Raw genomic sequence first — 14844 nt, 5'->3', positions numbered from 1 at the left:
CACACCACTTTAAATCATTTTTATTTTTTATTCACGACAGTATATTTACCTAAAATATTTAAAACTCAGCTCCTGTTTCGTCTTAAAAATAAACCGGTTCCGAGCCCTGCTCCAGGGGTTCAGAGCCCTAAAAGCAGCAACCAGATACACCGAAAAGTTTCTGAGGCGCAATATGGCCCTCAAGTAAAAAAGTTTGGAGAAGTTTGAAGTACCAAGTACGTATAAAGTATTATCAAGTACATAAACCTTTTAAATTTTTTTTTAACAAGCAGAAACGTCTGCGAACGATGCTATTAAGCTTAGAATAAATTTAAAAGTGGAAAAATTACTGTCTTGGGTGAGACTTGAACTCACGGCCTCTGGATATCATGATCCAGAGGCCGTGAGTTCAAGTCTCACCCAAGACAGTAATTTTTCCACTTAAAAAAAAAACAAAATATTCTAAGCTTAATAGCATCGCTCGCAGACGTTTCTGGTTGTTAAAAATTAAAATTAGTATGGGTAGCACATTGTAACTGGTGAATTTCCAATATGACTTGGAACTCCGGTAGCCGTTTAAGAAGTGTAACACTCTTACGGTAGATGTCGCTAAGGGTCTCCTTGACCTATAATATGGTGGAAAGATTTGCTGGCTATGGATGAAGTGAGGTGGCTCAGATGGCAGAGCGCTGGGGTATCTATCCAGAGGCCGTGAGTTCAAGTCTCACCCAAGACAGTAATTTTTCCACTTATACATAAACCTTATACATAACTCACTGTATTGGCAAGGGCTGATGTTCTGCAAGCCCCGCGGGGGACACTTCTCTCCCTGGCAGTAACACTTGTTGTCCGGGTTCACGTCAGCCGACTCGAACGTGGAGGCGGGCGGTGTGTACAGACCCGTCTGGATGCCTGGAAGAGTGGGAAATATGTAAATAAAAGAACAAGTATATGTTAATAAATGTTAAACAACTCGTCATAGGTACTCGGAGTAATTAACAATGGAGCCGCCATTAACAGGCGTTCCCCTCTGTCGAAAATAGGCGGCCAATGGTCAACCACATGTCAACCATATGTATGGACTGACGATGACGTTTGTCTGACATGACGTACCTATACATTTGATGTGTCCCTCCCCCGCAAAAAACGGCAGACTATTTTGTACCGAAAATTTTAGACATGGCGTCTCCGTGTGTTATATCCTCTAAGTCATAGGTAGTATGAACATATAAGCATAATTGTCAATTTGAAATACTTATATCCTAGTCTTATGTTGTTGAGAACATCTATTGTCACTTGACACTACCACAGAATAAATAATAGTACTACGTACAGAAGACTCACTCTCTAACAAAACGCGTCTGTTACGATCAGGGCAGATATGGCCGCTAGGTGGCGACAGCGCCACGCGAGGCTTATGGCAAACCCCAAAATTGGGGTCGAACGGACGTACTTTTAGCTAGCTGTAGCAAAGCGACGAAATCGCGGAGTAAGCCACGCCTGACAATACTACTACTGCTACTTAGCAGAACTGATAATTCCGCTACTCGATGCTAGATGGCGACTATGAAAATCTATATATCTCAGATATATTATCTTTTTGATACCGAAACTGATGTATAGAGTCAGCAATCTATGTATTTTTTTTCTATGGTCAGACTTAGACGCTTAGTGCGACTTAGACTCTTAGTCCGACTTAGACACTTAGTGAGACTTAGACACTTAGTCAGACTTAGTCACTAAGTCCGACTTAGTGACTTAGTCACTAAGTCCGACTTAGTCACTTAGACAGACTTAGACACCAAGACCGAGTTAGTCAGACATAGACATCATAGACACTAAGTCCGACTTAGTCAGACATAGACATCATAGACACTAAGTCCGACTTAGTTATAAAGATTAAGTAGTCGCTTATGACCCACCATCTTTGTAGACATCTCGCCTGTACTGCAGGGGAAGTATGCGGCAGATGTCCTTGTCGTACACATGGACTAGGTCCGACTTGGTCACCGCCCGAGGGGGGAAGAATGATCCTTCTGAGGCCCTGAAATAATATAGTTTCTAATATACTTAGTTTGGATTAGGACTGTCTAATTTCAAACATATTATAGTCTGTATCTTTATATATTTCAATAAAATAAACAAAATCTACCCTCAAATGGCTCCTTAAGCCAGTTGAGGGTAGGTGAAAACATTACACGATCAAATAATGTAGGTTAAAGTCAGGCTGTTGCTGGCTGCTGTTCAAGTTAAAGTCGTTTGAGGGTAGATTTCGTTCACTTTTATTCAAATACCTAATAAGGTACCAAATACCGAGTATAGCCTCGTGCCGCCCACCATACAAAATTATAGCCAAGGAAGTTAGAATCTTGTTGTATTTTCAATTAGGTTGATTTCATTTGTTCAAAAATTTACGAGACAAATGAAATGCCACCTACTTTGTATTGAATTAAGGGTTGACATTCCATCGAAACTGAGTGTACATCCATTTACATTGGGCGGCACGTGGATAGTCTAGGGTCTATGAAATACCTGATATCATTGCAGGGGCTGTCCTTCCAGTGGGGCAGGTGGTCCAAGCCGTTGATCTTGTCCAAATATCCGAAACGCGACATGGATTTCTGGCCAGTATAGATCGTGGATACTTCGTCTAGGGTCCCGTTTCGCTGAAAAAGTCAAGAAATTAGCATTTGTATTGCTTTTGAGCAGGTATAGCGTTGGTCAATGGACGCTTGCATAAGTTGCATGATACCACAGAGAAAAGTAAGAATAGAGTGCTCACTCCAAACATCAGTTTTTGTACCAAAACGACTATTATTTTCGCAGTCGACATCTAGCATCGAGTAGCGGAATTATCAGTATCGTTAAGAATTCTCTAGGGTCGCGACTCACGAAGATTGTATTGAACAACAATTCACAACTAATAATTTAGATATTTAATTCAGACAACAAGGCCCATATTACAAATACCTTACAGACTAACATACATATGTATTTTATAAACTTAAAACTAAACACTATTTAGACGACAAAACGGCGTGGCTCCGTTGTGTCGGCTGCTCTTGTGTCGGATTCGGCAGTTTGCCCCGGAACCTCCGAAACTCGACACCTTTCGGCCAGAAGTCGGCACACTCAATGGTCCCCTGCAGCGGTCGCGGCACGCGCACCACAAAAGAGTTGAAGTGCACATAGTGGTGCGATCGAAGCTGGAACACCCTCAGCGTGTAGCCGGTCTTCTGGTGTACATACTCCACTACTTCAGCAGCCGTGGCGGTATAATAAAATTAAATTAAATTAAAATTAAATTAAATTAAAATTTCTTTATTAAAGACAACATAAGGTCCATACATTTGTTAGTTATCGCTTATAATTTATGTTAGTTAACAACCGTAACCTAATAAAATATTTAATAATTTATAAACAAAAGTGACTTTGTCCGCTGACCCATTGCCCATAACAGAGGACAATCTAGCTTATTAGCTATCATGTTTAGAATGCTGTTGGTACTCCCGCGCACTCTGTCTAGCAGTGAGGCCGTTTTCTTGCGCCACACGGCATCGAAGCCGTCTGTGCGCGCCTCGGCGAACATGGACGATGCGCTGCAGAAACGCGGCAGTCTCAACAGCATCCTAAACGCATTATTGTATTGAATGCGCAAGGCATTGTAAGCTCGCTGAGTATATCTAACCCACAGACTTGACGTGTACAATGATGTACAATGATGTACAATAAGCCTTAAATAGAGTGATTTTGACTCCATCTGTACACCGAGCAAATCTGCGGGCTAGCATGTTCGCTCTAACTGACAATGCCCTGCGCTCCCTCTCCATATCTAAATCATCCTTTAAGTCTTCGGTCAGCAAATGTCCCAGATATTTGAACTGTGTCACTCATAATGCAGGCGCGATACGTACAGCGTTATATGTAAGTATTTTTTTCTCTATGCTGACACTTACCGCTAGCAACAGTCCCATCTGACTGTTCGGCCTCTTCCCTTTGGGGTAGAAGTAATGCGCCAGAGTCACTAGGGGGTCGTCGTACCTGTAAATCAAAATTTACATTTACATAACAGGATTCAAGATTCAAAATATTCTTTATTCTCGTAGGCCTTGGTTGCTAGGGCGTTTTTAAGGGGCGCCCGTCCTTTAATTGCGTTTTTAAGGATGTTTGAAGTCAAGGCTACATCATACGAAAAACATTATTGAAATCACGAAAAAAATTTGGTTGATTCATATATTTTGCTGGTCTAGCATTGAAATTTTATATGGGAGAGTCAATTTTTTTAAGCGATTTCGGGGTTGGAGCCATAGTAAAAGTTGCTCAGTGTGACCTACACATTAACGGGTTTGAGTAAATGTTTTTCCTTAGTTTACATACTGTATAACTACGATAAATATTACTGGATATTTAAACTGCGCGCCTTAAGTTTTTAAGCAATACGGAATCGGGGACCATTTTTCGATATCGATACAAGTATCGATCGATCGAACGCAATCTGTTTGGACGCCATCGACTGAACTGACGCCAGACCGCTCACCACAAGTCCGGTTACGTTGGCCGAGAATTACGCCTGATTTTGAGATGTTACGAGAGATGGGGCTATTAATGTCATTCTTATGATACTGATAATGTCTGGATTAAGGTACGTACCCAAAAACCAGTTGTTCAGCGGTGACCTTGACGAAAGGTTCAGCTGTCTTCTTGTACGCCACCGACAGCACTGATGCCAGACCACTCACCACAAATCCGGTTAGGTTGGCCGAGAATTACGCCTGATTTCGAGACGTTACGAGAGATGGCGCTATTTTAATGTCATTCTCAGTCTGTATTAATGTCTGTTCGACGCCGTGTCAAACACAAAAGCTGTCACGCGGACGCCACGTTACCGAAGTGTCAATGAAATTGAACTTAGGCCTATGTTGCTCTTTGGTCTCTGACCGATTAATCGGTCTTTGGCGTTGAATCTGCGGTGCGGATGTATCGGTCATTGGCGTCCAAAAGGTTAAGAAGGTACGTACCCAAAAACCAGCTGTTCAGCGGTGACCTTGACGAAAGGTTCGGCTGTCTTCTTGTACGCCACCGACAGCACTGACGCCAGCCCGCTCACCACGAGTCCGGCTAGGTTTGGAGAGAAAGATGTCACTGTCTGAAACGAAATAATGGTATTAAGGCATTTTTCAATTCATTTTTCAATAACATAATAGTTACTTTTATTTACGATACAACTGCGAAAACGAAATTCGCAAAGAGTGGCGAATTTGTAAAGCTGATCGAAGTTCATATTCTAATAAAACATGGTCTTCTCTTCCCAGAGTGACACAAGCCTACGTCACAATAACATGGCCGCTATATATAGCGCTATCGCATATTATCATATAGCGCTGTCGCATGATGACGTAGGCTTGCGTCAGTCAGGTGCCCACGAAAAGACGGGAAGAGAGTACCAGGCGGAGTATATTATTATACCATGATCGAAGAGAATGTTTTAAAACGACCCGAGTTGCGAATTACCTATTTGCAAGTGTATCGTACAACGTTTTACCCTTTAAATTTTCGACGTAGTTACGTAATCTGCTTATTATAGCACAGGGTGTCGTAATGGAGCACCAGATGTACTGTAAAATTGTATTTTTTCAATTACATTTCTGGACCAGTTTATTTAAAGTTGTACGCAACATTTTATTATTTGAGAATTTTTATGTTTTTTCTACTCAGAATCGTTAGCTCCTTCGATCCTAGACTCACCAGTAGAGGAATGTTCGGCACTGTCAACTTCTGGTCCTTATTGACGGACAGTTCAGGCACGAATCGCAGAATCTTGTTGTGTTGATACGTGATGGTGTCGTTATTGTTACACTCACCAGTAGAGGAATGTTCGGCACTGTCAACTTCTGGTCCTTATTGACAGACAGTTCGGGCACGAATCGCAGGATCTTGTTGTGTTTGTACGTGATGGTGTTATTATTGTAAGACTCACCAGTAGAGGAATGTTCGACACTGTCAACTTGTGATCCTTATTGACGGACAGTTCTGGAACGAATCGCAGAATCTTGTTGTGTTGATACGTGATGGTGTCGTTATTGTTACACTCACCAGTAGAGGAATGTTCGGCACTGTCAACTTCTGGTCCTTATTGACGGACAGTTCAGGCACGAATCGCAGAATCTTGTTGTGTTGATACGTGATGGTGTCGTTATTGTTACACTCACCAGTAGAGGAATGTTCGGCACTGTCAACTTCTGGTCCTTATTGACGGACAGTTCGGGCACAAATCGCAGAATCTTGTTGTGTTGATACGTGATGGTGTCGTTATTGTTACACTCACCAGTAGAGGAATGTTCGGCACTGTCAACTTCTGGTCCTTATTGACGGACAGTTCGGGCACAAATCGCAGGATCTTGTTGTGTTTGTACGTGATGGTGTTATTATTGTTAGACTCACCAGTAGAGGAATGTTCGGCACTGTCAACTTCTGGTCCTTATTGACGGACAGTTCGGGCACAAATCGCAGAATCTTGTTGTGTTGGTACGTAATGGTGTCGTTGTCATGGAACTTGATGTTCACCTTCTCCATGTCTTCTCTGAAAAGGACATATATTATTAATTAATAATAAGTATATTATCGTCATTACGACGGCAGTTTCAGGGGCCCATCTAGTCAGCGGCGAGTCACCACCTGCCTCGATGACGGTGTTAACATTGTTACGGCAGGTGTCCGGACCTCTTTGCAATAGACCAGTTTCATTGTCCACCCAAACTTCAATCTATAGACCGGAACACTGTTCCTGTTCATGGGTGCCTATTGTTGCGCCTGTGAACGGGTTTCAGCAGGCGTTCTACATGACATTAAAGCTCTCCTAAGGGCCTCTACGTGTTGGATCTGTATCCCCACGCAAGCCTATCAAAAGACCGGGATTTATAGGCCCGTGAAATCCAGAAAGTATATTACAATGCGCTTATGAACGTCCAATAAAGCTACAACGGCTCTCGGCTAGGGTTACCAGATACAAATTTAGAATTTCCTGACAAAAGTAGCCGTTAGCGATGGCCACCCGATTGAGCCGATAACCGCGTTTTATTAATTTATGTTTTATTAAATTTATTATTTGTATTGATTTAAGTAAACAAAAAGGTACTTTATAAAAACGTCTGTCAATTCCAAAAATTGCTGTCATTTTCGTGTTTCATCCCCATTCCTGACAAAAGGCCAAAATTCCTGACATGTCAAGAAATTTCCTGACATCTGGTAACCCTACTCTAGGCCCAATTCGAACTTTAAGATACGTCAATTAATAAATCTAGAAACGAAATGGATTAGATATGTCAGTGTCAAATGTGACGTTTTTGTTTGAAGAGACGTCACATTTGACATTGAAATGACGTATCATAAAGTTACAATCGGGTAGAACCTGCACCTCTGCCGAAGTAGGTTTAAAAATAATAAAATGTAATCGAAACGTATCATCATCATCTTCCCATGCTAAAGAAGTCGCGGGCAGAAGATAGGTGACAGTTCAGTATAGTCAGACCGTAAAAAGGCGATTTTGATAGCCCACGCAGTGCAAGTGTCATTTTAAACGTTAAACTACTATGAAATTATGACGTATACATAACATTTACACTGCGTGGGCTATCAAATCCGCTGCAGACTTTTATTGGTGCGACTATATAGTACTATGAAAAAATTAGTTCCAGTGAAATTCCGCAACATGGCGCGTGATCATAATATTCCTGGTCAGACTTCATTTCAGTTACTACACTGTTAACAGGATTAATGTTAAGTCTTTAAAAAATAATGACATTAATACTGATAATGTTTGGCCCCCGATTGATTGATAGGTATGTTTCAATTATTTTAGCTAAACTCGTCAAGTTACCTGCAAGAAGTTTATTACTTAATTTTAAAAGCATTGTACCTAAAGTTGTAAAAGCTTAAACAAAACACATATTTGCACATTAAATAGTACACAAATGACTTCACAGTTACTTCAAATTTAGCAAGCTTTGTGTCATTGTAGTCAAATTTCACGGTTGTCGCATTCAATGACCCAGCCTTTGAGTTGTGAATGAATAAGTACTTACCTATTATTGGTCACGGCTAGTTAGCCTACCTAGCGCGACGTTTAACGAACTTTGATGTAAAATACCATACATGTAAGTTTTTGTCAAAAATAGTTATTTACGATACAAGTGCGAAAAAGGGAGTGTTTTAAATCGACACGAGTTGCGAATTACCTATTCGCACGTGTATCGTACAACGTTTTACAGTACATATGGCCCTTTAAACTTTTGACATCGCACGAAAAGTGCTATTTTACGCACTAGTGCGGGAAAATAGGACCATATGTACTGTAAAATCATTTTTCATGCAAGGTTTTATCGCTGACTGTACTCTTCTTTGCACAGGCAGGTGTGTCTCACTCCGCGATTTCGTCGCTTTGCTACAGGTAGCTAAAAGTACATCCGTTCCACACCAATTTTGGTGGCTAGCTAGCCATAATAGTAGAAGAGCCGGCCGCAAATTTTCTAACCGACTTGATACCACGATGAAATGCACAATGGTTTCCCATAAAAGTGATGCTAAGTCCGAATTCGATAGTCTGCCACGGCGGAACTTGCCGAAAGTACGAAAAAGAAGGCCACTTCCGGTGCGAAAAAAGGGGGCTGATTTAACCCATCTGATACCGAAATAATAGTTATGGCAGCAGTTAGAAATTTACATGTAGACACATAAAAGCGAAGTCTGCCAGTATTTTTTTTGCCGGAAGTGCTTGGCAGACGCTCTCAAAGGTGGCCAACGGGACCCCTAATTTAACCCATCTGATACCACCATGAAACCAATTCCAGTCGGTAGGTATGAACCCTCATGTCAGGAATATATAAGTCTGCCAAGGCTTTTCCTGCCGAAACACCTTGGCAGACGGGATTATGTAAGCAAGGTCGGCATCGGTTACCCTACACTAACCCATCTGATACCACCATGAAACCAATTCCAGTCGGTAGGTACGAACCCCCATTTTAGGAATATATAAGTCTGCCAAGGTTTTTCCTGCCGAAACACCTTGGCAGACGAGATTATAAACAAGATGACCATCGGTTACCGTACACTAACCCATCTGATACCGCCATGAAACCAATTCCAGTTGGTAGGTATGAACCCTCATTTCAGGAATATATAAGTCTGCCAAGGCTTTTCCTGCCGTAACACCATGGCAGACGAGATTATGTAAGCAAGGTCGGCATCGGTTACCCTACACTAACCCATCTGATACCACCATGAAACCAATTCCAGTCGGTAGGTATGAACCCCCATTTTAGAAATATATAAGTCTGCCAAGGTTTTTCCTGCCGAAACACCTTGGCAGACGAGATTATAAGCAAGATGACCATCGGTTACCGTACAGTAACCCATCTGATACCACCATGAAACCAATTCTAGTCGGTAGGTATGAACCCTCATTTCAGGAATTTATAAGTCTGCCAAGGCCTTTCCTGCCGAAACACCTTGACAGACGAGATTATGTAAGCAGCATCCACATACGAGGGATCCGTATTTTGGGATTATACAGATTACGGACATTATTAATAGCTGTAGGCTTATTTATTACTTTATGCTTATACATATTTGTATATAATTATGTTACTAATAAAATATATTTATAATTTATTAAACCTAAACTTAATACATTGGGAATTCATTACCTGCTTACGGCAGTAGTAGGGATAAGTGGGTGAGTTCTGGCTCACTGAGCCAGGCCAACAGTCCCTCCCCCTTTTTTCCCTTGTTGAGGCCCTGCAACCTTGCCTTGAACACAAACTAATGTCATTGTAGCTCGAATCTAACCTAATCTATTTTTATTGCTTTTAGATTATTTCAATTATCTACTTTTGCAAAGTTAAAGGTTGAAATCTCTATTTCGCAAAATGGAATTTTAATGTGACTTTAATGTATGTGCAGTCTACTTAGTAATTGGGTTTAAAGATATAAAAACACACATTTTATTTCCTATCCTAAGTTTATTCAAATAATATTCTGAACATATATAGTAATTAGACTGGTCATATTTTTTATAAAATCGATTTCGACTGGCAAAGCATATTACTTTTTGGCAACCGGGTTTTTTAACCTAATTAGACCCCTGAATCCTAATTTGCCGGTTGCTCGATCGAAATCTTGACCGGAAGTGAGATATTTGACATTAAAGGTCCCTTTTTTTCGTTTTTCGAAAATAACTCTTAAACGGTGGCACAAAATTGCCTACAAGAAAGATTCAGTACAATTTTTCGCTAGGATGAATATTCTAAGAGATTTTAACGTGGGAAATTTAATTATAATCACTTCTAAGGTCCCGTTTTTTAGGTTTTCGTAAATAACTCATAAACGGTGGCCAATATCAAAAAATGTTGTTAGACGTTAATAATCTACAAAATTTTGAACAAAAAAGATTCAGTACACTTTTTGCAGGGATCAATATTTAAAAAGATAATAAAGAGGGAAAGTTAATTATAATAAATTCTAAGGTTCCTTGTTTTTATTTTTTCGTTAATAATTTGAAAAGTATGACTCATAGCAAAAAAAAAAATCTTATACATAAATAATAAACGTAAAATTTCCTACAAGAAACATGCAGAACACTTTTCGCTAGGATCAATATTTAAAAAGACAAAGCAGCGGGTAAGTTAATTATAATCAATTTTAAAGTCCCTTTTTAGTTTTTTGTAAATAACTCGTAAACGGTGTCCCATAGCGAAATAGGTTTTTAAGAATAAATTATCTACATAAAATTTCCTCCAAAAAACATCTAAAACACTTTTCTCTAGGATCAATATTTCAAGCGATATTAAAGGAAGAAAGTTAATTACAATCAGTTCACATGTCACTTTTTTTGTGTATTAAATCATTTATTTACAAACAATATATATACAGTGGTACAACTAAACGAAATTAATAACTAGCTTAAATCTAAAATAGGCCCCTGAGGCATTGTACCAAGGATGCTGGCGGCATTTCCCCGCTGTATCGCAATACTGATACGTTGTGCGAGGTAGCCGCCAGCTCTTCGGTCACCAGTTACGTCAACCAGACGCTTCGCGATTTCTGCGAACAACTTACGCGCGCTGGGACCCCATGGACCTAGAGTTTCAACTCCAAATGGTACAAAATGATACTCTCTACCGAGGCTCTTATATTTGTTACGTTTTAGAATTTCGGCGCTTTCCGCCGCCCCGCCCGCTTTTACAGTAGTCCGTTGGAGGTGGGAAAAAAAGTAAAACAAAAAAAAAAGCTAAAACTTTTTTTTAGTTTTTCGTAAATAACTCGTAAACGGTGGCCCGTTGCAAAACAATATTCTACATAAATATTAAACATAAAATTGTCCACAAAAAAGGTTCTGTACACTTTTTCGCTACGATCAATATTTAAAGAGATATTAAAGGGGGTAAGTTAATTATAATCAATTTCCAGGTCCCTATTTTTAGGATTTCGCAAATGACTCGTAAAATAAGGCTCATACTGCTCATAGCAAAATAAGTTCTTAATGTTCTTGTAAATAAATAATCGATATAAAATTTTCTACGAAAGACATATGGAACACTTTCCTCTTTTTAGGGTTCCGTACCTCAAAATGAATAAAAACCGGCCAAGCGCGAGTCGGACTCGCGTTGCAAGGGTTCCGTACATTACCCAATTTTTAACAGTGTATTTTATATATGTGAAACGCGAGTGAATTGCCTTTAAAAAACCTGTAGGGATCGGTTCAAAAACTATAAGTAATGTCCGACTCGCGCTTGACTGCATAATTCTAATAGGTTTTCCTGTCATCTATAGATTCTATTCTGTGTATCTTTTCAAAATTTTAGACCCAGTAGTTTCGGAGATAAAGCCCCCTTCCCCAAACTAAAACATTAAAATACAAAAAAATACCCCCCCCTTTATCTCCGAAACTACTGGGTCTAAATTTTGAAAATAAAATAAAATAAAATAATTCTTTACCTATATAGACGTAAACCTAAAAATAGGGACCTGGAAATTGATTATAATTAACTTACCCCCTTTTACCTCTTTAAATATTGATCGTAGCGAAAAAGTGTACAGAACCTTTTTTGTGGACAATTTTATGTTTAATATTTATGTAGAATATTGTTTTGCAACGGGCCACCGTTTACGAGTTATTTACGAAAAACTAAAAAAAAGTGACCTGTGAACTGATTGTAATTAACTTTCTTCCTTTAATATCGCTTGAAATATTGATCCTAGAGAAAAGTGTTCTAGATGTTTTTTGGAGGAAATTTTATGTAGATAATTTATTCTTAAAAACCTATTTCGCTATGGGACACTGTTTACGAGTTATTTACAAAAAGCTAAAAAGGGACTTTAAAATTGATTATAATTAACTTACCCGCTGCTTTGTCTTTTTAAATATTGATCCTAGCGAAAAGTGTTCTGCATGTTTCTTGTAGGAAATTTTACGTTTATTAAGATTTTTTTTGCTATGAGTCATACTTTTCAAATTATTAACGAAAAAATAAAAACAAGGAACCTTAGAATTTATTATAATTAACTTTCCCTCTTTATTATCTTTTTAAATATTGATCCCTGCAAAAAGTGTACTGAATCTTTTTTGTTCAAAATTTTGTGTAGATTATTAACGTCTAATAACATTTTTTGATATTGGCCACCGTTTATGAGTTATTTACGAAAACCTAAAAAACGGGACCTTAGAAGTGATTATAATTAAATTTCCCGCTTTAAAATCTCTTTTAATATTGATCCTAGCGAAAAATTGTACTGAATCTTTATTGTAGGCAATTTTATGCATATTACTTATGTAATAAAAACGAAAAAAACGGACCTTTAATGTCAAATATCTCACTTCCGGTCAAGATTTCGATCGAGCAACCGGCAAATTCAGATTCAGCGGGGTCTAATTAGGTTAAAAAACCCGGTTGCCAAAAAGTAATATGATTTGCCAGTCGCATCAAGAAGGAGAGCGATTTTGAATTTTTTTGTCTAGTCTAAATATCATTACTTATTCTGTGTACAGTGGAGAAAACGAATGAAATCATGCAATTTGATTTTGCTATTTTTAAATAAAGAATAACTAAACAGTATTTTCCACAGTTGTTGGTAATGATACCATCTCTTACAATTTCTCTTCATGAACATTTTATGATACATTTTACCTTCCAGTTTTCGCCCGAATGAATCAAAAAATTCACCAACTCCATTTACACCAACCAAATAGAAAACGGGTCGGGAAAATACCACTTCATCAAATGTCACTGTTCTTAATGTAAATCCTTGTTTGCCTGATGAAAATACAAGAGTCACTATACAATGCCATTAAGATTTGTAGAGTTCCCTCGATTCCTTATGGATCCCATCATCAGAACTTGAGCTTCACGATAATATGACTTAAAAATCTAACGTGCTTAACAAACATAACGAAGAGGACAAATCCCCAAACATGAGCTATGCGTCGTTGAAGAGTTCCATTCTGATCATCATCAGCAGTTTCACTTCATCAAATGTCACATTTCTGAATGTAAATGCTTGGTTTGTTTAAAATACACCAGTATCACTATATGTTAGGGTGGTTCAAAAAACATTTTTTTTCCTAAGGGGCACCCCCTTATTTTGTTACACTTATTATGTTGATAAAATACACCAAGTTTCTTAATTTATCTCAACTATACTTCGTTTTTTTTAGCATTAGAAATTAGGTAAACAATCTTGATGTGTCTTTTAATTGAAAAACACATTTTAAAAATAAGTTACGGCAAATACACTCGCGTGCAAAAGTATTGCATCACTTTGCATTTTTTCGTCCGCACCCAATATCTTTGTAATTCTAGAGCCGATTCTGAAAATTTTGGTATCAACTGAAAGCTTATAATCTAACGCATTAGAAATTTAATGAAATTTCAAATCTGAAGACTAAAAAAAATCAGAAACTGAAAGTAGCGACATAATGGTCGAGAAATAAATTTAGGAAAGTTAAGAATAAAAGTCATTTATCTAATACAAAATAAATTATTATTATTAAATTAATACCTGGTGTTGCCACCCCTAGCCCTCCTCACACAAATCAAGCGGTTTTTCATAGACCTAATTAATTTTCTAATGAAATCTTGTGGAATAGCGTCCCACTCCTCCAGCAAGGCTCCCTTCAGCTCCTCAACATTGGCCGGGGCAGGATTCCGCTTCCGAATCCTCCTTTTCAAGTAGTCCCACACGTGTTCAATGGGGTTAAGGTCCGGACTCATCGCTGGCCAGTCCATGGTGTCGATGCCCACTTCGAAAAGGTAGGCTGCGGTGGCCCTAGCGGTATGACACGGGCATTATCCTGCATTAGGATGAACCCCTCATCAAAAATACCGGCATAAGGAACAACCTGTTCCTCCAGGATGTCAGTAATGTATTTTCCAGCGGTCAATCCACCGCCACGGCCCCCGCCAGGCACAAAAACCAGCTCTGTTCGCGCGTCGTAGGAAACGCCGCCCAGAACATCACGGATCCACCGCCATAGGCGACCCTTTCGGAGAAGCAACATTGGGCGAACCGTTCTTCTGGCCTTCTGTAGACTCTTCCTCTTCGGTCACATCCATTCAAACATATTCTGCACTCGTCCGAGAAGAGAACTGGGGTCCATTGCTCAATGGTCCAGTCCATATGATTTTCTGCAAACTATCTTCGGGCTGTACGGTGTCGCGCCAGCAATCTGGGCCCTGTTGCAGGCCTCCTGGGTTTCTTGAGTCTTCTTCTTATTGTCCACTCACTGGCAGCCACTCCTCGTATCTCACGCAAACGCTGCTGGATGGCAACGCTTGTCAGGTGTCGATCTCGGAGAGATGTTGTGACAATGAA

General features: G+C 39.3%; 1 protein-coding gene across 1 annotated transcript in view; it reads right to left on the bottom strand.

Annotated features, from left to right (window-relative positions):
- Positions 1 to 14844, bottom strand: part of LOC134677925 (scavenger receptor class B member 1) — a 200960-nt gene that overhangs the window by 10293 nt on the left and 175823 nt on the right. The window contains exons 5-10 of the mRNA XM_063536370.1: positions 6421 to 6559; positions 4998 to 5125; positions 3936 to 4020; positions 2512 to 2645; positions 1902 to 2023; positions 757 to 891 (exon numbers count right to left, since the gene is read on the bottom strand). Coding sequence (XP_063392440.1) covers positions 757 to 891; positions 1902 to 2023; positions 2512 to 2645; positions 3936 to 4020; positions 4998 to 5125; positions 6421 to 6559 — 743 coding nt within the window. The remainder of the gene's footprint in view (positions 1 to 756; positions 892 to 1901; positions 2024 to 2511; positions 2646 to 3935; positions 4021 to 4997; positions 5126 to 6420; positions 6560 to 14844) is intronic.

The sequence above is a fragment of the Cydia fagiglandana genome, chromosome 27 (assembly GCF_963556715.1).
Source record: "Cydia fagiglandana chromosome 27, ilCydFagi1.1, whole genome shotgun sequence".
Classification (NCBI taxonomy): domain Eukaryota; kingdom Metazoa; phylum Arthropoda; class Insecta; order Lepidoptera; family Tortricidae; genus Cydia; species Cydia fagiglandana.
Note: the sequence above shows the minus strand (reverse complement) of the source record. Positions and strands in the feature narration are given on the sequence as shown.